At 47.3% G+C, this 27,056-nt stretch overlaps 1 protein-coding gene across 2 annotated transcripts; it reads right to left on the bottom strand.

The window, feature by feature from the left end:
- Nucleotides 1–103: 103 nt before the first annotated feature.
- On the bottom strand, nt 104–26,579 carry LOC138238053 (E3 ubiquitin-protein ligase TRIM39-like). Of its 2 annotated transcripts, XM_069187879.1 has the most exons (7): nt 26,444–26,579; nt 20,351–20,439; nt 8,674–8,769; nt 8,295–8,528; nt 8,009–8,168; nt 7,628–7,687; nt 104–1,045 (listed from the first exon to the last, which is right to left on the bottom strand). In XM_069187879.1, exons 2-7 carry the CDS (start codon nt 20,423–20,425, stop codon nt 498–500), a joined length of 1,173 nt encoding a protein of 390 aa, XP_069043980.1. In that variant the 5' UTR covers nt 20,426–20,439; nt 26,444–26,579; the 3' UTR covers nt 104–497. The 2 variants fall into 2 exon arrangements, with proteins under 2 accessions (XP_069043980.1, XP_069043979.1); XM_069187878.1 differs by lacking the exons at nt 20,351–20,439; nt 26,444–26,579 and adding an exon at nt 11,746–12,320.
- Between the last annotated feature and the right edge of the window lie 477 nt (nt 26,580–27,056).

Raw genomic sequence — 27,056 nt, forward strand, 5'->3', positions numbered from 1 at the left:
CGTCACAGTCCCTATTCCTCCTGGCTGTGGTGACGTCAGCGGGTCCCTCCCCGTTCTGGCAGCTTCACAGTCACCGGCGCGCGCAGGAGAGACTCACACGGGATTTCATTTTTAAAAGTTTATTTTCTCAAAAATTAGAAGAAAAAAACAGCAGGGTTTCCAGAGATATTTACAAGTCAGGAGTAAAGCAGGCTGGTAGCGAGTTATCTCGCCCTCTCTCGTACATTTAATTTATTTTCCCCGTTTAAATGTGTTATAGTAAATAAAAAATTTAAACACGACACAACATCATCAGTTCTGAAATTCATCATCTCGCCCTCTCTCGTACATGTTATTTTTCCTCATCTAATTTTTTTAATATAACGCATTTAAACACGACACAACATCATCATTTCTACAATTCCTATTATATTTCTGACCTCATCTCTCTGCCTGTCAGTAAACCCGTCTCCCAGTGTGAGCAGTGGACAGAGAGCTGGGAGAGAGTCAGCCTGTGTTCATGAGTCAGTGACGGGTTTAATCTCCACACTGACAGCAGGCAGCAGCTCAAGGTCTTTATCTGAATCCCCAGTCCAGAAGACAGGATAGATCTTCTCCCCCTGAGGGAAGACCATGTCAGTGAAAGTGTAGACATGAGCTCTGGACTCCACTGTGTAAAAGGAGACCTTCCTCTCCTCAATATCCACACACACCCCCAGCTTCCTGGGCTTCAGACTGAGGGGGAGACGGGTCACAGGGTCAGTGAGAGCAGAGAAAACAGACCGGTGAGATCTCAGACACCAGTAACCCCGCTGGGGAGAGAAGCTGAACCCCCCTTTCCTCTCTGCAGACTCTCTGGTCACTCCTATTATCCAGCTGTCATTCACCTCCACCTCCCAGTAGTGTCTCCCTGAGGTGAAGGCCTCCCTGCTCACGACACAGGGCTCTTTATCAAATCTGTGAGGATTGTCAGAGAGACTCTTCCTCTGTCCCAGTCTCACTCTCTTCCCATCCTCAGACAGGCTGAGCCAACAGTGAGCTGTATCAGGGTCCAGAGTCACAGCAGCTGGGGAATAAAACACAAACATCACAACAGGCTCCTGCCGATCACAGTCCAACTCAACTCCATCAGACTGTGAAATGTCTTTGTCCCCAAACACACCGAGAGAGAAACACCAGTCAATTACTAATGACTGCTCTTCCCTTCCAGAGAAACGACATCTTCTTCACTGTTTCACTAGTGTTACACATGGGAGTGATCCCAATATCCTCTAAATACAAACATCAAACACTTGTTTTCACCGCGATGAAACTTTATTTTTTTAAACGACATTATTAATAAACACAGGACCGACCGGACTGCAGGAGAAACTACAGCCCGACCACTCGCTTTCAAACACTTCACAACCCACCACAGCGACCTGTATACTGTAAGAAACTGGACAGCCTGTCTGTTAAACCGGTTTATTTCAAATCCCAGTTCAGCAGCTCGTTCATCTTCTCTGAGACCATTTTCCTGACGACGCAGAATAAAAAAGTGCTGAATTCAAAGACTGCATAATGCTCATTTTTACAGAAAAAAAATATAATGGAAAAAGCAAACCCTTGCTGAAATATAAGAAAGCATTCCCACTTACTTAGAAAATGCGAAGAAATATCCAAAGTGTTCAATTTAAAGCAGAAATAACACATCCAGAAACCCGGAGAGAAAGACGAGAGAAACAGAGGCGCTCATACTGACTTCAGACTGCTCGCGCTCACTGTCCGCCTCTCTGATAGGAGACACCAGCTGTCAATCAGTGAGCTCTGACCACTGACAGACGGGGGCGGGGCTTATACATGCCCAGAGCGAATGGGGGTTTTAATCGATTCAAGAAGCTTTATTCGCATGACTAATGAATACTGACTTAATACTCTCCTCATACTTAATACTTCAGTGTAAACTATTTATACTTAATACTGAGTAAATACTCCCCTTTGCCTGTCTGCCTGTCAATCTAGTGAAGATCAAAGATATTCTTATCAGCTCTTATTTTTTGACTCCTGGAGCCTAGAAAGGCTGACACAGTCACCTACATGAATTTATAAAAACACCAGCAGCCATATCACTCTGCACCTCACAACTGGCAGCCCACTGCAGCGCAGCAGGTGTGAGCCTGGTCAGTACCTGGATGGGAGACCTCCTGGAAAAAACTAAGGCTGCTGCTGGAAGAAGTGTGAGTGGGGCCAACAGGGGGTGCTCACCCTGCAGTCTATGTGGGTCCTAATTCTCCAGTATAGTGATGGGGACATGATACTGTAAACAGGTGCTGTCCTGTGATTGAGACTTAAAACCAAGGTCCTGTGTGGTCATTAAAAATCCCAGGGTGTTTCTTGAAAAGAGTAGGGGTGTAACACTGGTGTCTGGGCCACATTTTCCCCCTGGCTTTTACCCATCATGACCTCCTAATAACCCCCCTCTCTGAACTGGCTTCATCACTCTGCTCTCCTCCCCACTCAGAGCTGGTGTGTGGGGAGTGTTCTGGCACACTATGGCTGCAGTCGCATCATCCAGGTGGGGCTACACACTGGTGGTAGTGGAGGGGATCCCCATTACCTGTAAAGCGCTATATAAGTGTAAGCAATTATTATTAATACCTGAATTCATTTCTGGGCTCAAAGCGCCTTTATTTCAGTGATGAGAGAGGTCGCCCTCTTCTGGACACTGCAACTCTGAAGCCATCATGACAACATCTACTGATATTTCACACTTATTCTGTGTAGAACAGGACACAGTGTCAAACACTGACTTACTCCACAGGAGAGTCTATCAGTCTGGAAACACAGACACCCTCTAGATCACTCCTGTTTGAAACGAGGTCCCCAATATCACAGGCAAACACCCCAATACACACTCACTCTGGTGGGACTAGTGAAATAATATTGACATTCCAGTGTCATTCTTAGTGAAACACACCACTGGGTCTCTTAATGACCAGGACCATGTGAGAACACCAGCTGGGCTGAAGAGAAAGACCCCAAAGTTATTACCCCTGGCCAGTAAGAGGAGCCCTACAGCCCCAGTAAATACCCCTCTTAAACTAACCGTGAACACCTGACCCTGACATGTCTGAGCTGCTCTGAGGAAAACAGGCTGTACTGTGACCCCAAGATTCTCTCTGTCTGTGTGTCTGTGTCTCATGGAGACCAAGCTGGGGTCCTGTATGTGAAAAGATGAATTCCTAATGCAAGAGATTGTATATGGCAAATAAAGAGATCTTGATCTTAAACTTGTGTCATTTTTACCATTTCTGTGACAAGTAGAATTGACACAGCTTTCCAAACATCTGTTCTTCTTGATGTGAAACTGCAGAAACATGTCCTGTACAGAGTGTTTGCTCACTCTTTCAACACTGAACAGAATACATTTATGATGACTTATACCTGCTGTTGGCTTCCTGTTACTGTTGGTCCCAGTAAACAGCAAGCCAGCAATGAACAAACTGTGTAACGGGTTGTGTGTCGTCCTGAATTCTTTTACTTTTTGTCTGTCATTCCCCTATCTCTTCACATTCATCTGCGCAAAATACACAGAAATACTGTTTCTTCCCCCTTCAACTTATACCTCTCCTGCATTTTACTGTGTAATTCCCAATTCAAGTGTATTTGATGTCTGCAGACTGTAGTCTAAAAGCGTTTGAGGTTTTTGTGCTTAAAGATTTAGTGACTGACCAACAATAACCCAAGACATTCTGATTTTGGCAGGATATCAAGAACAAATGATGTTGGGTTTTCCTATCGCTCTGTTTGTTCAGACAGATCAAGTCCTGACTGTTTCTTCCTGCTGACCCATCAGCCTGGTTGATGTGTGAAGAGAAGCAGCCATTTCTCAGACAAGAGAAAGGCCTACAGGCCCCAGAGGAGCCCCTGTACCAGAGTCACACTGCTGCCGCTCACAAGAGGCTGTGTGTCTGTGAAGCTGCAGGGGAAGAGCACTGTCATCATACCATCATTATTGTGAGACTGGCTCTTGTCACGATATTAGTTCCCCCTCCTTAAGGGTGCTCCAGCCCTTTCACGTAAGACTTCATTCTCTGCACCTGTTTCCCATTCCCTGCCCACCTTAAAAGCCAGGCGCTGACGCTCTTCCGGGCTCTGCATCTGATTTCCATATTGTGTGAGTCCGGGATCAGGAAGCGCCTGGTCCCGTTAAGGTTTTAACCTCTGTTCCCGTTCCCGTTCCCGTTCCTGTTCCCCGTCCGCCGGTTCCGACCCAGCCTTCGTGGTTTTTAATCCCTTCTTCTGATGGATCTTCTGGTTTTGGATTTACCCTTGTGTTTTGGATATTCCCAAAGGACTACTCTCTCGGATTGTTCACCTCGGCCACACCTCCCAGCGCACCTTGGACACGCCCCCCTGTCTTCTGCCCCGTATTCCTGCATGACGTTTCCCTAGTGTTTCCCCACTCCGTCGGACTGTGTCGTCCGCATAGGGTCCGGAAAGAACTGTTCGTTACACTCTGCTCCTGAATATTCCAGTTATTCACAAATCCAGGGTCTCAGACTCTGACACATTCTGACAGATGGAGAATGGCAAAGGGCTGTGGCAAGACGGACTTCCCAAGGAATTCCACACCTGCTTCTGGGACACCCCAGTGGCAGACCTGGTGGAGGTGGAACAAGAGCTCTTCCATCAGCATAAAGCTTGGACACAGGATGAGGGAAGGTGTCATCTCTCAGCACTTCAGGAGGGGGTCAAAAGATGCTCTGCATGGACATCAAGATCGTGTCCAAGCTACTGGCCATTAGATTGAGGACCACCCTGCCCCACTTCATCAACAGTGACCAGATATGTGGGTGATAAGTCAGCTGGAAAGTTTCAGCTGCTGGACAGAGATACTGTACTCTGAAGTGGGCAGTAGGGTCAACATGAACAGACATCTTTGGGATTTCATCCCCCAGGAATCTGGAGTAGGACAAGGGTGTCCTCATTCACCTCTTCTCTATGTTCTCATTACAGAGCTGTAGGCAGAGGCACAGGGGAAGTCCTCAAGATCTCCCAGTACACATGACGCTGTTCCTGATTTCAGACAGGGGGTTGCAGAGTGGGCTGCAGGTTAGGGAGCAGTACTGCAGGGCCTCAGACTTGAGGCTAATAAACAGAAAGAGCAAGGGCAAGCTCTTTGGACCCTGGAGGGACAGGAACATGCCGCCAGAAGGTCTCAAGCTTTGCATGGAGCCCCTAATGATACTGGTGGTTTCATTCCAGAGCCAGGACAACAAGAACATAAACTGGACAGAGAGGACCGTCAAGGTCAACGTGTAACTGGGCCTGTGGAAGACTCGCACGCTGACTCTCATGGGGAAAGTGAGGGCGCTGAAGGCAGACACCCTGGTGGCTTTAGCTGACCTGGTCGTGGTGTACCCTCTGTCAGCCAGACTCAGACAAGCGCTGCAAGGGATGGTGGAACAGGTACGAGTACATCACAAGGAACCAGATGTGCCAGACAGTGGGGAAGGGGGAGAGATGTGCCGAATTCCCCCTGAAACTCCACTGCATCTTCTTCTGCAACCTCTGTCACTAGGGGCTGGACCCCATCAGTCACAATTCTCAGTACTTTGTCAGGCTGTGGTTCTCCCTCCCAATGAAGCATCTGATCTGGTGTCAAACACTAGTCCTAAAGCAGAAAACTGACCGGAGACCTACTAGTAGGTATGAGGCCATGAGACAGCAAGAGCTCTGCACCAACAAAAGGCACTATACAAGGAAGAGAAAGGAGGAACTAGTCACCAGGGAGAGACAGATGATCCTACAGGTCACCGGGGAGGGGCTGACGATCCCATGGGAGACCTCAGTAAAGACTCAACCCAGAGGACTAGACAACAAGCTGAAGGCCCTCAGCTGGATGACTGTGCACCAGAGCTGGTGACCAGAGAGGTGTCATGCCCTCTGCAGCCAAAGGGTGCTCCTACTCTGTCCTGTCCCCAGTTCCTTGTGCTTTGCTGTCCTTCCGGTGTCTCTGTCTCTGGGGATATACAGTATATGTCCAGGTCTCTCATTCCCCTTCGCTCATCATTGTTCGGATGTCCTGAAACCCGCCCAGCACCAGGTCGCCCCACGTCCGCTGCCTGAGGACATTGGTTTCTATACGACTCCTGAACAGCTGAGCCCAGGCTAACCCCTGTTCCACAACTACGCATAGGGTCTTTTTCACTCTCCTGCCTCTCCACCATTTGTCCCTTCCGACATCCGTGACAGAATGCTGAGCCTCCTACTGACCCTGCGAGCGGCGCTTCTTTGTTTTTCCGCAGTTTTTTTTCCTCTGGGCTTTTTTTTTCCCTCAGCTCTCCTATTCTAATCGCGAGATTCTTTTTCCGACTCCTGTGCCTGTGAGCGGGCCGTGTGCCTGGCTTTCCTCGGGTTGTCCACTCCGATATCAGTGATAGAATGTTGAATGTGCCTATTGCCCAGTCTGCGGTAATTTTCCCGGGTTTTTGTCCTTTTGTTTGTTTCTGCCTGGTGTTTTGCTTTTTTCACTTCCTGGTTTCCCCTTCTCTCTGGTCCCCCTGTCCCCTGTGCTGTAGAACTCTTGGTTCCTATCTGTTTATTGTGGTTTGTTACCCTGGTCTCCCAGGTTTATTTCTGTCGTTGTTTGTGCTTGTTTGCTTGTCTTTTTTTGTTTTATGTCTCCGGAGCACTACCCTGCCCCCCCCTTCCTCTACCCAATAAAGGTTTCTACCCTGGAGGAGGGGGTAGCTCTCAGCCGTGGACTCCCGGAGGTTTCCTTTCAGTTAAATGAGGTTTTTCCTCCCCCCAGTGCTGTGCAGCTCGCTTATTTGTATGGGCGTCAGGAGCCGCCCATGAAGGGGAGGGGGTACTGTCATGGCCTCTGCAGCCAGAGGGAGCTCCTACTCTGTCCTGTCCCTAGTTTCCTGTGCTTTGCTGTCCTTCAAGTGTCTCTCTCTCTGGGGATATATATTTCCGGGTCTCTCATTCCCCTTGGCTCAGCATTGACGTTCGGATATCCTGAGATCCGCCTAGCACCAGGTCGCCCCACGTCCGCTGCCTGAGAGTATTGGTTTCTATACGACTCCTGAACTGCTGAACTGTTTCATCAGAGCAAAAGAGCACTGGACAGTACTGAGGGCTGAAGAAAACCCAGAAAAACCTGTTCCTTAGTGCTCCTGTTGAGAAATGGACAATCGCAGTTTCAAAGCCAGGACTGCAGCCAGTGGTAACACCCAGGAGGCTTGGAGGGGCTCTTATTGTGTGAACCAGCCTCACTGACCACTTGCAAAATAGAATGATTGATAATGGACAATCACTCTTTTCGAGACGATTTAAATTCTGTAGAAGAGTTGTTGTCAGAATTGTATTCTCTGTAAGCACTGTGCACTGCACATTGTTGTAATAAAGTGCATTTTCTTAAATAAACTACACCCACTGGAACTTCTGTGTCCATCTGTGTGTTTGACACAGTGTGTCTCTGATCCACACAGAGTGACTGTCTGCAAGCTTGACTTTCTGAATTCAGACGTGTATCAGCATGTATCAGAGTGTGAATCAGTGTGCGTGTCAGAGTGTGTATCAGTTTCTGTATCACTGTTCCTGCTGTGTGTTTGAGCTCCAGGTATATTTCAGAGGGGAACTGTTGTGAAAACAGACTCACCGTGTAAAAGCTCTGCTCTGGACCCGGGCTCTGGAGTCAGCAGACTGTAGACTTCAGTCACTGGGGAGACACACAGAGAAATGTCTCATCAGGGCTGCAGTAACAGAGTAACAGGAATAACATGTTCTACTGGACTGGGACTTTAGCCCCTATTAAAACGTTCCTGTTAAACTATATACAGCACAATATAACAACACACTTACTGTCATAAAGATTTGTGAGACTGGAGATTTTAAGACATTTCACCTAGAATTTGAATCATTGACTGATAAGCTGCTCTGATAAATACAGTCACTGCACAAGAAATCCATTGACAATATAAGAGAAAAACAGGAAATATATAAGCTGTCCAGAAAAACATCAGTGTGTTTCTCTACTAACCTGTTGTGGAAATCTTTATTGATTCCTTCTTGCAGAGATCCTCCAGTCGCTCTTTCAGTCCAGAGACAGCTCTCCTCACTGCCTCAGGAGAGAAGTGTGGACGGACAGGGACACTGGGTGAGTCTCCAGCTCCAGGAGGGACACAGACAGACTGGAAATTCTGAATCAGGGAAGAGAAAGAGGAGTTTCCAATCAAACACAGCACACATTCCTGAGGAGAAGCCAGGAGCAGCTCTGTGTGAGAGACACCCTTCTGTACTGCAGAGTCACAGAGCAGTGATGTTACCTGGAGGAAATGGATGTGATCCTCTGTGTGTGAGAGCTGGTTCAGCTCAGAGTCTCTCCTTTTCAGCTCAGCGATCTCCTTCTCCAGTCGCTCTAGAAGTCCTTCAGCCTGACTCACTGCAGCCTTCTCTTGAGCTCTGATCAGCTGTGTGACCTCAGAGCGTGTTCTCTGAATGGAGCGGATCAGCTCAGTAAAGATCCTGTCAGTGTCCTGTACTGCTGTGCGTGCAGAGCTCTGAGAGAGGAGACACACAGTGGATTATTACACAGGAAAACACTCAAACTACATTATGCTGTATGCTCTGTTTCCAAAGGGTACTGTCCAGTGTCCAGCTGTGGAAATGTGTGTCTGTGTGTCCACTCATCTGGTGAATACCCACTCTGAGTGACTCCACAGCCTGTCTCAGCTCCTGCAGCTTCTTCTCTCTCTCCTGGAGTCTCTGCTGGGTTTGTGTCTGTATCTCCCCCAGCTGCTTCTGTGGAGAAACAGAGACACTCAGGACATTTCTGCTGTAAGAGAATCACATCACAGAGATACCGCTTAGAGTCACCCTGGGAAATCCATACTCTGTATTCCTGATGTCTTATCCACACGAGATGTGTTTCCTGGTCCTGTCTGACATGCTCCTGTTTCATGTCTAATCTACACCGGCAGCGTGTGCAGCGCAGCAGACACCTGACACCTGGGTCTGCACATCTGTATGTGAGGTGAAATGTAAAAACAAGATGATTGTGTTTCAATTTATATATAAAACATAATCTAGAGATAGTTCAGGTGGGGAGCTGCGTCAGCATGCGTAGGCTGCAAAGGAACAAGCAATAGGTTTATTCCATACTGAAAAAAAAGAAGAAAGAAAACACAACGTTTCGGCCGTGGAGCCTTCTCACACCTGAAGAAGAATAAACCTATTACTTGTTCCTTCATAATCTAGAGATTTCAGATTTCATTCATCTCAATATACACTAGTGTCCTGACTGCTCTCGGCATCTCAAAACAGAGGACTACAGCAGTGCTGATGAGCCTCGTTGCCACTAGTTTCTCTGAGTGGTCAGAGGAGACCCTGTGGCTGACGTGCTTGACCGCTGGATGAGGTTCTGGACCAGGCAGACCCTGTGTCCGACCACATCTCACATCCTGTCTGCTTCTGGGAAAATTCAGATCATTTCAGAGGACAAAAGGAAACATGTTCTGTGTCAGATTGACTCCAGCAGAGCCCAGCGTGAGTCTTGTATTTAATAAAGCAGGTGAAGGTATTATACCACAGTTAACTGGTTTATGTGTCTGAGATCCACTACCTGCCTATTAGATCCCCTTCCCAGCACTTTATTTCAATCCTGTTTCTCTGCATTCTGCCCCATAGTCCTCAGTATAATAAATGAATCCTTGAGCACTGATGTGGTACCAGTGGCTTCACAACTGCTGCTGTTACCCCTGTGTGAGAAAGAGAATCATGGCTCTGGACAGCCTGAACAACTTTCACCCTCTCTCCAACTTTCATACCCTTTCATTACCTTTTCATGCAGAAAGTTTACAATGTACTGTTAGACTCCAGTTAAATAATCCTCTTTGAACTCCAATATGGTTTCAGACAACCTCACAGCACAGAAAGTGCCCTGGTCAAAGTCACTAATGATCTTGTAATGGCTTCTGATTCTGGTTCTCTTTCTGTCCTCATTCTTACTGAACTCAGTGCTGCTTTCGACACTGTCAGCCATGACCTCTCACTTTGTTGTCTTGAGACGGTGTTTGGAGTTTCTGACACTGCTCTTCAATGGTTCCAGTCTTACCTCACTGATCACTTTCACTCTGTCTCTCTCTGCGATTGTAGCTCTGAAATTGGACTCATTAAGTCTGGTCTTCCTCAGGGGTTGACACTGGGCCCCTACCCCTCAGCATGTATGAGTTCTGATGATACTCAAATCTACATTACAGTCTGCTCTAATTGCTTCTCTGACATAAACACATGGACGACTCTCAATTTCCTTCATTTAAACTGCGACAAGACAGAAGTCATGCTTCTTGGCACACCAATGCAGTATCCTTATCTGTGGATGACACTGTACTGGAGTCACAGTCAAAATTGAAGAACTTGGGGGTGGTATCTAATCCAGGATGACATATTCAACAAATGATCAAAACATCATTCTTCCACCTCAGAAATACTGCCAGGCTGCGTCCTATGTTATATCTAATTGTTGCTGAAAAGCTGGTCAACTCTTTCATCTTTACTCATATTGACTACAGTAACGCCCCACTCGCTGGGGTATCTAAACCCACACTGAACAAACTTCAGTATGTCCAGAATATGGCAGCCAGAATCCTGATTAGGTCTAGTGCAAGTGATTACGTTACTCCTGTCCTGAAGTCCCTGAACTGGCTTCCTATCAGGTTTCATGTTGACTTCAGTGTCCTCATGATCCCCTAAAAGTCTCTGCATGGTTTGACACCTCAGTACCTGTCAGAGTTACTATCATCCTACTCCCCACCTCACAACCTTCACTCTTCTAATTCTGGTCTCCTGTCTGTCCCCCAAGCCAGCACTCTGGGTGACAGGGCTTCTCCTGCTGCAGCCCTGAGCTCTGGAATTCTATCCCTGTGGATATCATAGAGTCACCTTCCCTGAGCTCTTTCTAATCCAGACTCACAATCTTCTGTTTCAGAAGGGTTTTAATTTAAGTGGGTCTGTTTCTGCTTCTTTGCTTTTATACTGTTTTCCAAAACTCCCTTCTACCTTCTACCTTTTGTGTTCTGTAAAGTGCTTTGAGAAGCCATTTTAAATCTATCATATAAAAATAGAGTTTATTATTATAAATAATAATAATATTGTGCTGAAACTAAAGCAGGACTTCATTAATGAGGGTGCAGTCTGTTCTAGAGGTGTTGAGTGTGTTGTGCATTAATGAGGGTGCAGTCTGTTCTAGAGGTGTTGAGTGTGCTGTGCATTAATGAGGGTGCAGTCTGTTCTAGAGGTGTTGAGCATGCTGTGCATTATTGAGGGTGCAGTCTGTTCTAGAGGTGTTGAGTGTGTTGTGTATTAATGAGGGTGCAGTCTGTTCTAGAGGTGTTGAGTTTGTTGTGCATTAATGAGGGTGCAGTCTGTTCTATAAGTGTTGAGTGTGCTGTGCATTAATGAGGGTGCAGTCTGCTCTAGAGGTGTTGAGTGTGCTGTGTGCAGTTGTACAGGTTCACTGGTGCTTCATGAGGACAGTAAAGAGGGAAACAGGGAAGGAGAGGAGGAGGAGATAATGAACAACAGACAGAAGAACAGGAGACACTTCAGAGACACAACAGTGTGGATCACAGCTGAGTACATGAGCAGGACTCAGCAGTGGAGATCCAGCATTACAGATACAGTAAATACAGTCCAGAGATCACTTAGAGCCGCAAATATCCTAAATATCCTTTTTATATGTTGTACTAGACACTTTATGAACAGACACAAAGTCCTCACCTGTTTCTCAGTCCTTCCTGCTGCAGCTGAGACAGTATCATGGCCTCTGTGTTCATCCATTACACAAAGATAACAAACACACTTCTCATCAGTACGGCAATAGAACTCCAGCAGTTTGTCATGAGTGGAGCAGATCTTCTCCTGCAGTTGTCCTGTGGCCTCAACCATCTTGTGTCTCTTGAAAGCAGGAGATTCATAGTGAGGCTGGAGGTGAGTCTGACAGTAAGAGGCCAGACACACCAGACAGGATTTCACAGCTCCCCTCTTTCTCCCAGTGCAGACATCACACAGCACATCTCCAGGGCCAGCAGGACTGTGAGCAGGAGGAGGACCACTGCACCCTGTCTCCTTCAGTTTCTCCACCACTTCAGCCAGGATGGTGTTTCTGTGAAGATCAGGTCTTGGGGTGAAGGTCTGTCTGCACTGGGGGCAGCTGTAGATCCCAGTCTGATCTTCCTGATCCCAGCAGTTCTTAATACAGCCCATACAGTAACTGTGTCCACAGAGCAGAGTCACTGGATCCTTCAGCAAATCCAGACACACTGAGCAGCTGAACTGGTCCTGAGAAAATGGAAAAGTGCCTTCTGCCTTTTTTCTGACAAGTAAAAGCTGCACAAAGAGGAGCAGTAGAGACGTAGCAGTAGTGAGGCTGTTTCTAGTGAAACGAAACTGATCTCTGAGTTTCACTTCCTGGATCTGCACAGAGCTGCAGGGGTGTGATTATTAGGGGGTGTGGTTGTTAGGGGTGTGATTAGGGTTGTTAGGGGGTGTGGTTTAGAGCTGTAGTTATGAAACAGCTTTGGTGGTTGTTGTTTTGAGAAGGTGTGGGGTTGTAAGAGAAGTGACTTTCTGTGTCATTTTGGACTCAGCCTGACAGAGAGAAGTTTTTTTAATAAACGTCGATGTCAGTAGCTGCTCAGGCGAAGTCAATCCAGTTGTTTGGGTTCCCAATAATCAAAACAATAAAATACTAACTCGCTCACACAGCATGAGAAGATCAGAGCATGATGGTGACAGACAAGAGGAGGCCAGCTGGCCCATCCAGCTGTTTAATCGTTGGGAGTTATTTGGCTCCAGGATCTCCTCCAGCTGTGTTGTGACAGAGGGGTGTCACAGCTCCACATGGTGCAGAGGATTTCACTGTCCGGGTGTGAGCTCTTACTGCGAGCAGTCCAGCCTGCTGTGTCTCTCTCTCCAGGCCAGTGAGCCCAGCCTGCTGTCTGGCTCTGCCCTGCAGCGTGTGGGCCAGCAGGGTACGTCCAGGGCTTCGTGCTTCACCTGCGCAGTGACCCCCCTGTGAGCCGTACAGACCTGCGGAGCGCTGCAGAGAGTCACGAGCCCATCTCTCCCCCGAGAGACGCTAGAGGAGCAGATGGACAGGGCAGTGTCATGTGGGTGTGATTGTGATCTCCATCCACCCAGCGCAACAGCGAGCCCCTGATCTCTGTGTGCAGCAGCTCTCCTTCCGTCCACAGGGACTGACAACACCCCACGTGTCTGATAATTACTAGAAACTCATTAGTCTGACCATCTCATCTCATGTTACTCTAAGGGGTTGTGGAACCTGTTTCACACTCCCACCACTGTTTGTGTAAAGCTCTACTCCAGTGCTGTGATGGAAACCCACTTTCTTGTCAACACCTCTGAGAAGTTAATCAGTCTGGATACAGTAAGTCCCTCCTGTATCTCCTGCAGCTGAGATTCACTGGTGTTCAGTGTGACGTTTTCAGGGTCGTCTGGTCACAACCAACTGGAATCTCAGGGCTGTACTCCTGAGAAAAGCCAGGATTTTGTCCTCAAGTCTTTTACAACAAAGGCATCCTAAAACACAAGCAAGTTCCCTCTTTTAGGAAGAGAACCACAAGCAAATGGAATCCTTAATACAAACACCTGTCACGCTCGTAAACCCCTCCTCTTAAGGAGGCTCCAGCCCTTCCTAGTTTAGTGTTGATCTCCTGCACCTGCCTCCGGTTCCTGCCCCCCCTGCTATACAAGCCAGGCGTTCCTGCCAGTCTGGGCTCAGCTGTGGAAGATGGACACCCGGAAGCCCAGGAGCGACTCAGCGGCACAGGCTTCATCACGGTGTCCTAATCTTTTTTAATAAAAAGCCCTTAGAGGCGCTCGTTCAAATTCTGTGCCGTGAAGCGGGGCGAGTGGAAATACTTCACGCCGGATCCCCCGCCGTCAGAATCTAAACCGCTGTTTGTTCTACTGCGGGAAGGTCATGGCTCATCTTTTTAAACAGTCGAGCTGTTGTCATCGATCCGCGGATCTTCGCAGTCACGGCCACGCCGCGGATCGCCACGGCAGCGCCACGCGCGCCGGCGTTAAAGCCCGTCAAACGTGTTTCGGTCCCGCGTGTTGCGGCACGGAGGCAGACGTTCAGAACCGCCCTGTGCGCGAGGTCTCGGGTCTCGTTCAGAAGGCGGCGGCGGGTGTCGGTCGCTGTGAGAAATGGGGGGTTTATAACCTCGCAAATCATCACGCGTCGTGAAGAGAAGCTGTGCCGGCGGTGTAACGCCCTCATCGACACCCCTGACACGCACCTGTGCGACAGGCCGCCTGTGGAGACCCCCACAATCTCACACACGGACGCGCAGGAAACGGGGACGCGCACCCCGGACGACGCTCCCGCCCGTGTCGAAGAAAACTCGTCTCTCGATCGGGGGAGGTGGGGTCAGGAGGCGGGACCCGGTGCGGGGCTCACCCCAGTGGAGTCTGGGCGGGAGATCGACTGGGTCCCAGAACAGTGTGGGGCCAAGAACGAGAGGAGCAGCCAGGCTCTGAAACGAGGGCGAGGAGTCGGCAGCCGAAAGGTAATCCAGCCGATAGAAGAGACGAGTAACTGGTTTCAGAGCTCAGGGAGAGAGAGAGGGGGGGGTGAACAGGGTGCGGGGGGGCCGTTCAGCGTGACTGGAGCTCGTGGGCATGGCGGATCGCTTGCGTGCTCGCGGGCGGGTCGTGACGGGGGGGGGGGGGCACTCGAGTCCTTGATCCGTGCGCGCGGGGAAGACGCCACCAGGCGGATCGGAGAGCAGCCTCTCGCACAGATCTGTGGGTAACCTCTCCCCCGCGGTGGGAAAGGCGCTGGGTTTCACACAGATCTCCACATTCGGAGTTGTGTTTCTCTCTCTACACAATGCTTCGCTGTGACTGACCACGTTCTTCTTCAGAAGCGATTTTACCTTGTTTACAGAGACAAGGGAGTAAACAGGAAGTGTGAAATGAGCTAGGGGCTCTGCGATTGTGGCACTAATGTCAAAGTCAAGTAACGCGCTTGAATTGTCCGTTGACACTGCTGCTGAGCAGGACAGGCAGATGAGCGAACAGTCACTGCAGTACAGACTGAAGAGAGGTGGATGTTCACACTCTTCCTCACCCCTCACGCTCACGACAAACGAGGCTGGGAGTGTTGTGGCGAAACGTGTTTCGAGGATTTTGCGTGTACATTTATTCTTCAGCAGATCTCCTGTACCGGCTACACAGGCTTCAGCAGATCTCCTGTACCAGCTACACGGGCTTCAGCAGATCCCCTGTACTGGCGACGCGGGCTTCAGCGGATCACCTGTACCGGCTACACAGGCTTCAGCAGATCTCCTGTACCGGCTACACGGGCTTCAGAGGATCACCTGTACCGGCTACACGGGCTTCAGCAGATCTCCTGTACCGGCTACACGGGCTTCAGCAGATCACCTGTCCTGGCTCCCCAGACACACAGCTGTCACTGTATTTGGCATACCACACTCCTGGGACACCCTGGACACATCGCAGCTCTGTGAATGTCTCCGCTGCCGCCTCAGGTCGGTCCCCCCACCGCTGGGGACTCGAACCCGGGCCTCCGGTGTCGCTCCACAGGGACCCAGCCAGCTGAGCTAGAGGGCAGATCTCCCCTTGACGAGGGGTCGACCTGCGAGTGTATGGATGAAAAGGCAGCCTGCGCCACCTGCCAACGCGCTGAAGACGCGGCGGGGAAGCCACAGCGGTCTCGTGCGCGAGCGCTGCGCTTGTGCCGGTGAAAGTAACTTCCCTGCTGCTCTCGTTCCCGAGATATAACGTCTAACGATTGACGTCTGACCTGGCACTGACGAGTGAGACCGGGCCGGTTCCCCTATGAGGTTGTGGGGGGGCTGGGTGACGTCACGACCCCGAAACGACAAGGCGCTACATCTGGGGAACGACAGCAGCGCCGACGCCACCTTCAACGGCACACGAGCGCAGCGCTGACGAAGGAGGAGGGGGGTTTCTGCGTTTGTGCTGTCTGCAGGGGGGTGGGGGGGCAGCCTCCCGGCGCTCGAACCCGACTGTGTCGACTGTGGCGGGTAAGGCCTGCGCGAGGCGTGTCCCAGCGCTCGGGTGACCCCGTTTCGATCAGGGGATGATGCCCTGTGCCCTCCTGGTCCGGTGCTGAGGGGGAAAGCGAGCAGTGTCCCCCCCCACCGGCGTGCTCCCCGCGGTCCTCCGGCAGGGGCTCGTCTCCCAGACGCTTCCCGGCTGTGTCCGCCAGGGGAGAGCTCTCCGCTCCGGAAGTCGGGCTGAAGAGACTGCTTGGGGATTGGCCCGCCCGTGAACAGAGAGAGACAGGAAGACACACGGTGTCGTGTTCACAGGTGAAGGGGGTATGAGGGAACGCTCCTGCTGACTGCCATTTTGGCCTGCACCTACACTAACGCACGCACACACACACACACACACACACACACACACACACACGCACACACAGGGACGGGTTAGAGTGCCACACACACACACACACACACACACACACAGGGTTAGAGAGAGAGGGGGGTACGGAGAGAGAGACCGTCATGCTTTCAGATGAAATGACACCTGCTCGTTTCGATCCGTCTTTATTTCGAGAGCGATGGTGTTTTAAACTGATCGATGCTCACCAGCACGCAGTGGGGCTTGTCATGCAAGACTGTGACGAATTCGCCATCCACGCCTTTGAAAGGCACGCAACGCAGAAGCGGCGCCTAGACGTCGCCTATGAACTGGTGTTCCATGATTTCTGTGTATAGACACACCTGGTGATAAACCCGCACGTCATATTGACAGGATGGGGCGATTTTACACTTCCGCCACCTGATCTGAGACCCAGCACCCTCGCCAGAGAGTCATGCTTGTACATTAGAAACCGGGTATCCCTCCCAAAAACCCCCACAGCCCGGCTCATGGGGTGGTCTTTTCCAGAGCCCGGGAGGGGACCATCGGTAGGAAAAAAAAGTTAAATATCGAGGGAACGATTTACACTGCGTGCGCATGAAAAGGCTAAATCGTTCCCCTCGTTTTCTCTCAAAATATCATTTTCTAACTCTGCCCTTCGCAAGGACAGGTGCGGCACTAGCAGTGAAAGAGAGCTGCAGTCCTCACTAGGAAGTTCAAGAGTACAGGAGCTACAGTGCCCTAATAACTCCCCCCCAAACCAGAATAAAACTTCATCAGTTCATCTCTCTCCATTATCCCAATCTACAGCAGTGTCAGACAGTTCGGCTTTATTGCACTGATATAAGGACACAGTAACGCGTTTGATAGTTTTTGATACTGTATGTTGTAATATGCTTTGATATTTCCTTTTCCTGTGCATTCATTGTGCAGGGAAACTTCAGTGACCGTATGATTTTCCTTGCCGTTGGCTGCAAGGTTTCATACACAGTTTCAATTTCCTCAAGGGCTTTGCTGAGGGGAGCGAGTACACTTTCCCACTGTTCGATAACATAAGCAGGCTCTTGAATAAGGGTTTTGTGAGCCAGTTCTTGCAGAATTTGTTCAATGTTGTGTGCATTTGGCATTCTTCGGCAGCTGTAGTTGTCCAAGATTTCCAGTAATTCATCTTGGTCAGAACTGTTGAAGTCTCTGCGACAACATTCCAAGGTATAACGGTCAGATTCTGAGACATACTTTACTTTAGAAAATTGTCAACAAGATCACTCTTCACATATCCAAGAGCTGCCTGTTCCAAGATTACAGGAGCAAGCTTGATGGGTAAATACTTCTCTTTCTGCCAACCAAAAGAAATAATTTTACCTATATTCTGCCACTTTTTTTTGCCATAGTCATGTCGGAGAAATGGTATCTTGAAAGTGCTGCCTGTTGTACATTGTTCATAGAATTCATGCCAGAATTCAGAGAGGCAATCTCTGAGAACGCCTCCATCATCATATCCATTCTCATACTGCCCATTTGGTAGTAGAAGCTTTACTTGAATTTCTGATTGAGTATATGAAAGGCGTTCTTCAGTGAAATGTTCAATAAGCTCAGATAGTATCTGGCTGCGATGGACAACAAGGATTTTTTTGTCTGGTTCCCTGAGTTCTTTTGCCAGAGGCAAAGTGTCTTCTAGACTTTGTTCTCCCATCTCAGAGAGGTCTCCATTGAAAATTGTAATGATATTGCTATCCTCCACATTTTCCCCAGTAAACATGGTAGAACTTTGCTGAGCTAAACTGGAATCGTCTGTGACATCTGCAGGATGAAATTGTGCCACGTCATCACTGCCTAAGTTCAAATACTTTCTAGTATTTCCAACATAGATGACATCTAATGTTTCTAATTCCAATGCTGGATCAATCTGTGAGTCTGTAGAGGGAAACTCCTGTGTGTTTTCCTGTGAGGGACCTGCAGTGTTTGATTCTTGCTGTGTCTCCACACCACCACTGTCATGTTTCTTTTTGGTTGACAGATAGAACCTCATGACAGTTAACTTTGAGGCTTCATATAGAGCTCCCACTGTACTGTCCTCATCTAAGGAAACGTCTTGATAATTTGTCAGATCCACCTCAAACCCAGAAATATTTCCATGTGCATTCTTTCCATCTGGGAAAAACAAACGTATTGCCTCCGCTATGAGGTCTTTTTTTTCCAGTCCTTTGAAACACTTAACTTTCGTGTTCCACCACCCTTTTTGGTTCTCACCTGGATCAAGCCTCCTTCTCCTTCCTCATACAGCATCCAGCCCAACTCCACTTTCCTTACTTTCCTCTGTGTGTTCACCTCTTGATGAGGAGTGATATTTTCTGGATGCTTACACTTTTTTCTTTTATTCAGTTTTGACTTCAGTCTATCAAAAAGCTTTGATTTCCTACTGTTGGGCTCCTACAATATCCCATCACTGCCAATCTGTCTCCATAAGACGGCAAATAATCCCTCATCTGTTCATCTGTCATTAACATCAGGACACTGGCATCAATCTAAAAATGAAGAGTGTATTACCAATTTTCAGTTTCAAAATACCATACTTAAAGCATCATTTTATGTGGATCAATATGCTGATACTGGTTTAAGGAAAAAGTCCATTCGGGATTGTGGAGGTACTGTATGAAGTGAAAAAATCTACAATACGTGAAAATATCAGTATACTGTACAGTACTGTGCAGAAGTCAGAGACCACCCTTGTATTTATTTAATTTCCAGTTCAAACAGCCATTCAGTGCAAATTATTTAGTTTTTGGTGTCAGAAAATATTGCAAGAAACATATATTTGACAGAAGAGTACACTAAATATAATATCAAATCTATCAGTATTTAATTTGCCCACTCTTTACTTTTGTGCACCCTTCTGGCACTTTAAGTCTTCCATCCGTCCAATCAAACAAGTTACAGCTGTGTCCTCCCAACACAAGTTGATCCCAAAACTGTCACTGACATTATATTAGAACACTTTCCATTAAAAGTGACACTGACATTCAAACAACTACCCAAACACACCACAGCTGCCTTGCACATGTCTTTGTCATGTGCATCTGAAATGGCAAGAGGCGATATTTCTGATGAGATTGGCTATAAAGATAGTTCACTTGCATTAGGAAAATATAAGCCAAAGGAAAATAAGTGAAAAACAAGTTTCCAAAACTGGAGATAAAAATTACTACAATATATAGAGAAAATGGGACTCCTAACAATCGTGCAAGGCCTGGTAGACCACTGAGAGCATCACCATCACATAGACAGAAGTGAACGTTTTGATCACTCTTGCATCAGATCTGAAAAAAATCCACAAGTGTTTCTGTCAATACTTCCATTGTAAGAAGACAACACAATGCTATGGGTCTGAAGGGGTGTGTAGCTGTCAAAAAGTCACTATTTGAAAAGGAAATAGACAAAAGAGAAGAAAATTTGCTCTAGAACACCAAAACTGGACACTTGAGATAAGTAAGGTTTTATGGAGGGTGAGTTACAGAGTGGATTTGGATTTGAACCAGCAGAAGCAGAAAAGACAACCAACTTCTAAGACTGAACTTTGGAGGTGTTTACAGGAAGCATGAAAAAATATCCCAGTGGATTTATTTGAAAAATTCAAAGAAAGTCTCCTGTAAATAATGGAAGCTGTAATAAAGGCAAAGGGTGGACACGCTAAACAATGAAAGATTTGACATGATATTTAGTTGTGGATGCTTTTGTGTAATTTTGTGTTAAATATATGTTTCCTGGAATAGTTCCTGACATTGAAAAATAAATCAATTGCACTTAATGACCGTTTTGACTGGAAATTAAATAAGCGAAAGGGTGGTCTCTGACATTTCACAGTACTGAAAGTGCTGTCAATATCTACAGTAGGTCAGTGGGAGTTAGTTATAATAGACATGAACACACTCATTCTGTTAACTACCTTTTCTTCCTTCATTTTTCCGATAGTGGACTCTGGAATGTCCCTCTCCCTGAGGAAATCGATAAGATCCTCCATCCTGCAATTGTGGCCTAGGAAGCACACATGGGACAGTGGTGCAGCATTGATTAGTTAGCAGAGTGGAATTACCTAGCCTCCTGTTTGCCCAGACTCCAACAGTATGCATTGTAGTACATTTAGAAGTAGTGCAGGACAGGCAACGATGACCAACACTCGCCACACATTTGCATTCACAGGGTGCACATACAGTAGGTCACACCCCAAGGGTATGTGAATGACAAATGTAGAGCATGCTTTTCAACTTAATCTGACTTGTCACATACAGTATCCATACACAGGCAGCACCTCACTCAACTAATCACTGTCTATAGAACACCCGGTGAGCCTGAGCTCAAAGATACAGATTTGAAACAGTCTAAACTCTGCAGAAAGTTATATCTCCTGAAAGAGGGTTGGTCAATACTAACCTAGTGACTAGTTTTAACCTACTCTACCTTGTAATCATCTTAAGAGCAGCTAACTTATCAAAAAGTTACAGAAAGCTGAATCAAACCACAGCTGTAAAAACATGTTCTGTAAACCAAAAATTGATATAACTAAGTTTTGGAATTGTTACCAAACACACACGAATGTCTTCATTATGATAACGGCTGTTTTGTGCGTGTCACTTGGTAATTTACAGCCTTAGGAAGGCGAAAAGACCGGATGGAGGGTTTGTAAAAATGAGACCGTTGTGCCTATCAAAGTCCGGCTCGGGAGACACACGGGCCGCTCCCATGGCAAGACGTTTGCGACAGTTTAATGTCGCCTGATCATGTTTAGTCAACATAAACATGCTTGTGATCCTGGTATGTTTCTGAGAGATACGCAATCACAGAATTGTATCTGAGCAATTAGACGGAGAGATACTGGGGTTTGGCCAAGTACATTATTGGAAGGATATTGAAAATAAATAAGCATATCAAATCTCTTAACGTACAAAGGGGGAGAGTAAACCAAAATAATAAAAGACGTTCCCTTTAATGTGTGTCTGTATTGTTACGGGTTTCATTAATTGTATCGAAGCAAATTTATGTTTTGATCGTGAATAGGCGACCCCAGATTGACTCGCCTAGAAGCTCATAGCACCATCCTCGCTCATATGGGTCCACAGCTATGTGACTGTGCTGAAACAGCTGCTGGTAAAGTGTTTGCAGGAGCTGCCTTGTACAAACGGGCGAAACCCCCACAAGAGTACAGGCCTACTGTTAGTTTTGCCTCATTAATTAGGTCGCACTTGGAAAGGTTAAATCGATCAACCAAAACCATCCAAGTAGCTCTTGCATATGATTTTTTTTACTTAGCTACGTTAGTCTCTGTACAGTTTACGCAGACGGTATTTAAGTCTGTGAATTGTATGAAGGCATCAGTAGAATGTGGCGCTGTACCTGGACTGGATTGTGAACAGTGGATTTCCTATGCCAGATGAGCAACCTACTGTACTTTCATTGCTGGCGCCAGAAGTGACGTCAAAACTGTGAGACTTGAAGTCGCAATTCTGAGATACTAAGTCGCAATTCTGAGATACCATAGCGCGTTTTTTTTTACTCCCTGGCGGAAACGGGCTTCCATAGGTATGCAGAGCCAGGGAGACGGCATCATCCACTGATGTGTTGTTCTGGTAGGCGAACTGCAAGGGGTCCAGGGACTCCGTGATGGAGGAGTTGATGTGTGACAACACCAGCTTCTCCAGGCATTTCATCACCACAGATGTTAATGGTGGTGATGAAACACCACCAACATTGTTTTTACCACATTGTAGTCATAGAGAAATTTTAGTCAAGCGGTTTAATTTATGTGCATAATAAAATGTATTTCTAAGAAAATATTTAACAGCTCTAAGTTCGATACTCATTTTGTCAACAGTGTTTTCCCGCGGTACAGCACTGCGTCACGACGCGAACAAAGTGAAATATTTCAGATGCGGTCGGAGAGGGCGGTACTGAGAGTCCTGAACTGGACGTTTCTCAGGTTGTTCTGAGAGTTTGGACACGGCTGGGATTAAAACAATAGTTGAACAAGTAACGAATTGTAGCGCATTTTGTTCCAATACAGAGGAACTAAAATAAGCGAAATGAAATATATTTATATACTGTACATGCCAAAGTTTCACAAATAATCCCTCAGATAATGATGTTGAATACACAAACTGCCGAAGCAGTGCAGTAATCTCCCGGTGCAGTCTCTCGTGTTTCAGGTTAGTTTATATATATATATTACACAGCTGAACACAACACCAGGAATGAGTTTAACTTCACTTTTCACTTGAACAGCAGGTCTGTCGCCATCTTCTAACCCACTTGCTCTAGGGAGCGTCTCACAATTACCACACTAACCAGCGCACAAGGGAGTGTGTTAAAACTACCTCTCATGACACAGTCCCTCTGTGGACAGAGAATCGTCCATATGAAATGTCCAAACGGCAGGACGGAAGACAAGACTGACACGGAGCCCAGGTTTCTGTCTCTGAAGAAAAAAAAAACTGGCCCTGGCTTTTCATATGAAGGAAAGCAGAGCTTTCACTGGCCCATAACCAAACTTTATTGGGAAATAAAATAAAGAAAAGACTAGAAAAGAAGAGTGGACACAGCGAGTCCACACCACACTTTTCCCTGGATCACGATCAGAGATCAAATAAAACGTCTCTCGCAAACCACCACAGTAAAAATAAACCCCAAACGAACATAAAATACCGAATATAGTCATGTATCCCTGTATTAAAGGGAGCCGGGTATTAGACTGGCTGGAGCTTCTCACAGACACAGCGCTGGTGATAAACTACAACTCCCATAACCACCCTGAGCCACTTCCTGTTTGCGTCACAGTCCCTGTTCCTCCTGCTGTGGTGACGTCAGCGGGTCCCTCCCCGTTCTGGCAGCTTCACGGTCACCGGCGCGCGCAGGAGAGACTCACACGGGATTTCATTTTTAAAAGTTTATTTTCTCAAAAATAAGAAAAACACACAGCAGGGTTTCCAGAGATATTTACAAGTCAGGAGTACAGCAGGCTGGTGGCGAGGTATATCTCCCTCTCTTGTACATGTCATTTTTCCTCATCTAATTTTTTTAATATAATGCATTTAAACACGACACAACATCATCATCTACAATTCCTACTATATTTCTGACCTCATCTCACTGGCCGTCAGTAAACCCGTCTCCCAGTGTGAGCAGTGGACAGAGAGCTGGGAGAGAGTCAGCCTGTGTTCATGAGTCAGTGACGGGTTTAATCTCCACACTGACAGCAGGCAGCAGCTCAAGGTCTTTATCTGAATCCCCAGTACAGAAGACAGGATAGATCTTCTCCCCCTGAGGGAAGACCATGTCAGTGAAAGTGTAGAGATGAGCTCTGGACTCCACTGTGTAAAAGGAGACCTTCCTCTCCTCAATATCCACACACACCCCCAGCTTCCTGGGCCGCAGACTGAGGGGGAGAGGGGTCTCAGGGTCAGTGAGAGCAGAGAAAAGGCAAGAGAAATCATAAGGGTCAGATTTCAGACACCAGTAACCCCGCTGGGGAGAGAAGCTGAAATATCCTTTCCTCTCTGCAGACTCTCTGGTCACTCCTATTATCCACCAGTCATTCACCTCCACCTCCCAGTAGTGTCCCTGAGGTGAAGGCCTCCCTGCTCACGACACAGAGACAGAGATCAAACCTGTTAGGATTGTCAGAGAGACTCTTCCGCTGTCCCCGTCTCACTCTCTTCCCATCCTCAGACAGGCTGAGCCCACAGTGAGCTGTATCTGGGTCCAGAGTCACAGCAGCTGGGGAATAAAACACAAACATCACAAAAGGCTCCTGCCGATCACAGTCCAACTCAACTCCATCAGACTGTGAAATGTCTTTGTCCCCAAACACACCGAGAGAGAAACACCAGTCAATTACTAATGACTGCTCTTCCCTTCCAGAGAAACGACATCTTCTTCACTGTTTCACTAGTGTTACACATGGGAGTGATCCCAATATCCTCTAAATACAAACATTAAACACGTGTTCACAGCGATTAAACTTTTTGCTGAGGGGCAGAATCAGAGAATGTGGGGGCAGGAAGGAGGTGATGTGATGGTCAGGGGAGCTGCAGCAGAACCTTGAACCTGAACTTGAACTTTACTGCCATATGTAACCGGTACTGGTCCAATGGAATTCTTACTGACAGGAAGTCTCTCGATTGCAAAACAGGTGTAAAAAACAAAACAAAGTGCAGACAGTGCATCAAGACAATATACAAACAAACAATAGACAATGTGCAAGTAAACATGTAGACAGTTTGAATGTAAACAATACAGACGTGTAAACAGTGACTGGAGATGTGCAATAGATAAGGAATCATAAAGAGGTAGATGGTGATGGTGTAGCTGTGGTCCGAGGGGGATGGCTCAATGTGTTCACCAGTCTCACTGCTTGTGGATAGAAGCTATTGAAGAATCTGGTGGTCAGTGTCCGTATGCTCTTGTATCTCTTGCCTGAGGGCAGTGGGGTGAAGAGCTCATGCCCGGGGTGGTGACTGTCCTCTGTGATGGCCAGAACTCTGCCACGGCAGCGGTCCTCATAGAGCTGTTTAATCTCGGTGAGACCGCAGCCGATGATCTTCTGGGCCATGTTGACCATTCTCTGCAGTGCCTTTCTTTCTCGCGAAGAGGTGTTGCCATACCACACGGAGATCCCGTTGGTGAGGACGCACTCGATGGTGCAGCGGTAGAAGTTCACCAACACATGTATTGGCATCCCCCAGCGCTTGAGGCACCTCAAGAAATAAAGGCGCTGCTGAGCCTTCTTCATGATAGAGTCAGTCCAGGCTAGATCTTTAGAGATGTGAATTCCCAAAAACCTAAAGCTGGTGACTGTTTCCACTTCCGTTCCATCAATACTGAGTGGGCTGTGAGTGTGTGGCCTGTGTCTCCGAAAGTCCACTATTAGCTCTTTCGTTTTCTTTACGTTCAAGTCCAGGTTATTGCTATGACACCACCTAAGCAGCTGTACGACTTCATCCCTGTAAGTGGACTCATCATCATCACTGATCAGTCCTATTATAGTGGTGTCATCGGCAAACTTGATGATGCGGTTATTGCTGTGTCTTGCTGTGCAGTCATGAGTAAATAGGGAGTACAACCTTGGACTCAGACAGCAGCCTTGTGGGGTTCCAGTGCTCAGGGTGAGTGGTGTTGATGTTTTATTGCCTATCCGCACCACCTGTGGTCTCTCGATAAGAAAGTCCAGCAGCCAGTTGCAGACAGAGGTGCACAGACCTAATCCCCTGAGCTTTGTCACCAGTTGACTGGGTATGATGGAATTGAATGCTGAACTGTAGTCCACAAACAGCATTCTCACATACGAGTTCTTAGTGTCCAGGTGTTCCAAGGCTGTATGCAGAGCCAGGGAGACGGCATCATCCACTGATCTGTTGTTCTGGTAGGCGAACTGCAAGGGGTCCAGGGACTCTGTGATGGAGGAGTTGATGTGTGACAACACCAGCTTCTCCAGGCATTTCATCACCACAGATGTTAATGGTGGTGATGAAACACCACCAACATTGTTTTTACCACATTGTAGTCATAGAGACATTTTAGTCAAGCGGTTTAATTTATGTGCATAATAAAATGTATTTCTAAGAGAATAACTGAACAGCTCGAAGTTCGATACTCATTTTGTCAAGAGTGTTTTCCCGCGGTACAGCACTGCGTCACGAAGCGAACAAAGTGAAATATTTCAGATGCGGTCGGAGAGGGCGGTACTGAGAGTCCTGAACTGGACGTTTCTCAGGTTGTTCTGAGAGTCTGGACACGGCTAGGATTAAAACAATAGTTGAACAAGTAACGAATTGTAGCGTGTTTTGTTCCAATACAGAGGAACTAAAATAAGCGAAATGAAATATATTTATATATTGTACATGCCAAAGTTTCACAAATAATCCCTCAGATGATGATGTTGAATACACAAACTGCCGAAGCAGTGCAGTCTCTCGTGTTTCAGGTTAGTTTATATATATTAAACACAGCTGAACACAACACCAGGAATGAGTTTAACTTCACTTTTTACTAGAACAGCAGGTCTGTCGCCATCTTCTAACCCGCTTGCTCTAGGGAGCGTCTCAAAATTACCACACTAACCAGCGCACAAGGGAGTGTGTTAAAACTACCTCTCACGACACAGTCCCTCTGTGGAAAGAGAATCGTCCACATGAAATGTCCAAACGGCAGGACAGAACACAAGACTGACACGGAGCCCAAGGTTCTGTCCGTGAAGAAAAAAACTCGCCACTACCAAGAAACTTTTGGGCTTCATATGAAGGAAAGCGGAGCTTTCACTGGCCCATTACCAAACTTTATTGGGAAATAAAATAAAGAAAAGACTAGAAAGAAGCATCCACTTTTCCCTGGATCACGATCAGAGATCAAATAAAACGTCTCTCACAAACCACCACAGTAAAAATAAACCCCAAACGAACATAAAATACCGAATATAGTCATGTATCCCTGTATTAAAGGGAGCCGGGTATTAGACTGGCTGGAGCTGCTCACAGACACAGCGCCGGTGATAAACTACAACTCCCATAACCACCCTGAGCCACTTCCTGTCTGCGTCACAGTCCCTATTCCTCCTGGCTGTGGTGAAGTCAGCGGGTCCCTCCCCGTTCTGGCAGCTTCACAGG

Source organism: Lepisosteus oculatus, chromosome 4 (assembly GCF_040954835.1).
Source record: "Lepisosteus oculatus isolate fLepOcu1 chromosome 4, fLepOcu1.hap2, whole genome shotgun sequence".
Classification (NCBI taxonomy): domain Eukaryota; kingdom Metazoa; phylum Chordata; class Actinopteri; order Semionotiformes; family Lepisosteidae; genus Lepisosteus; species Lepisosteus oculatus.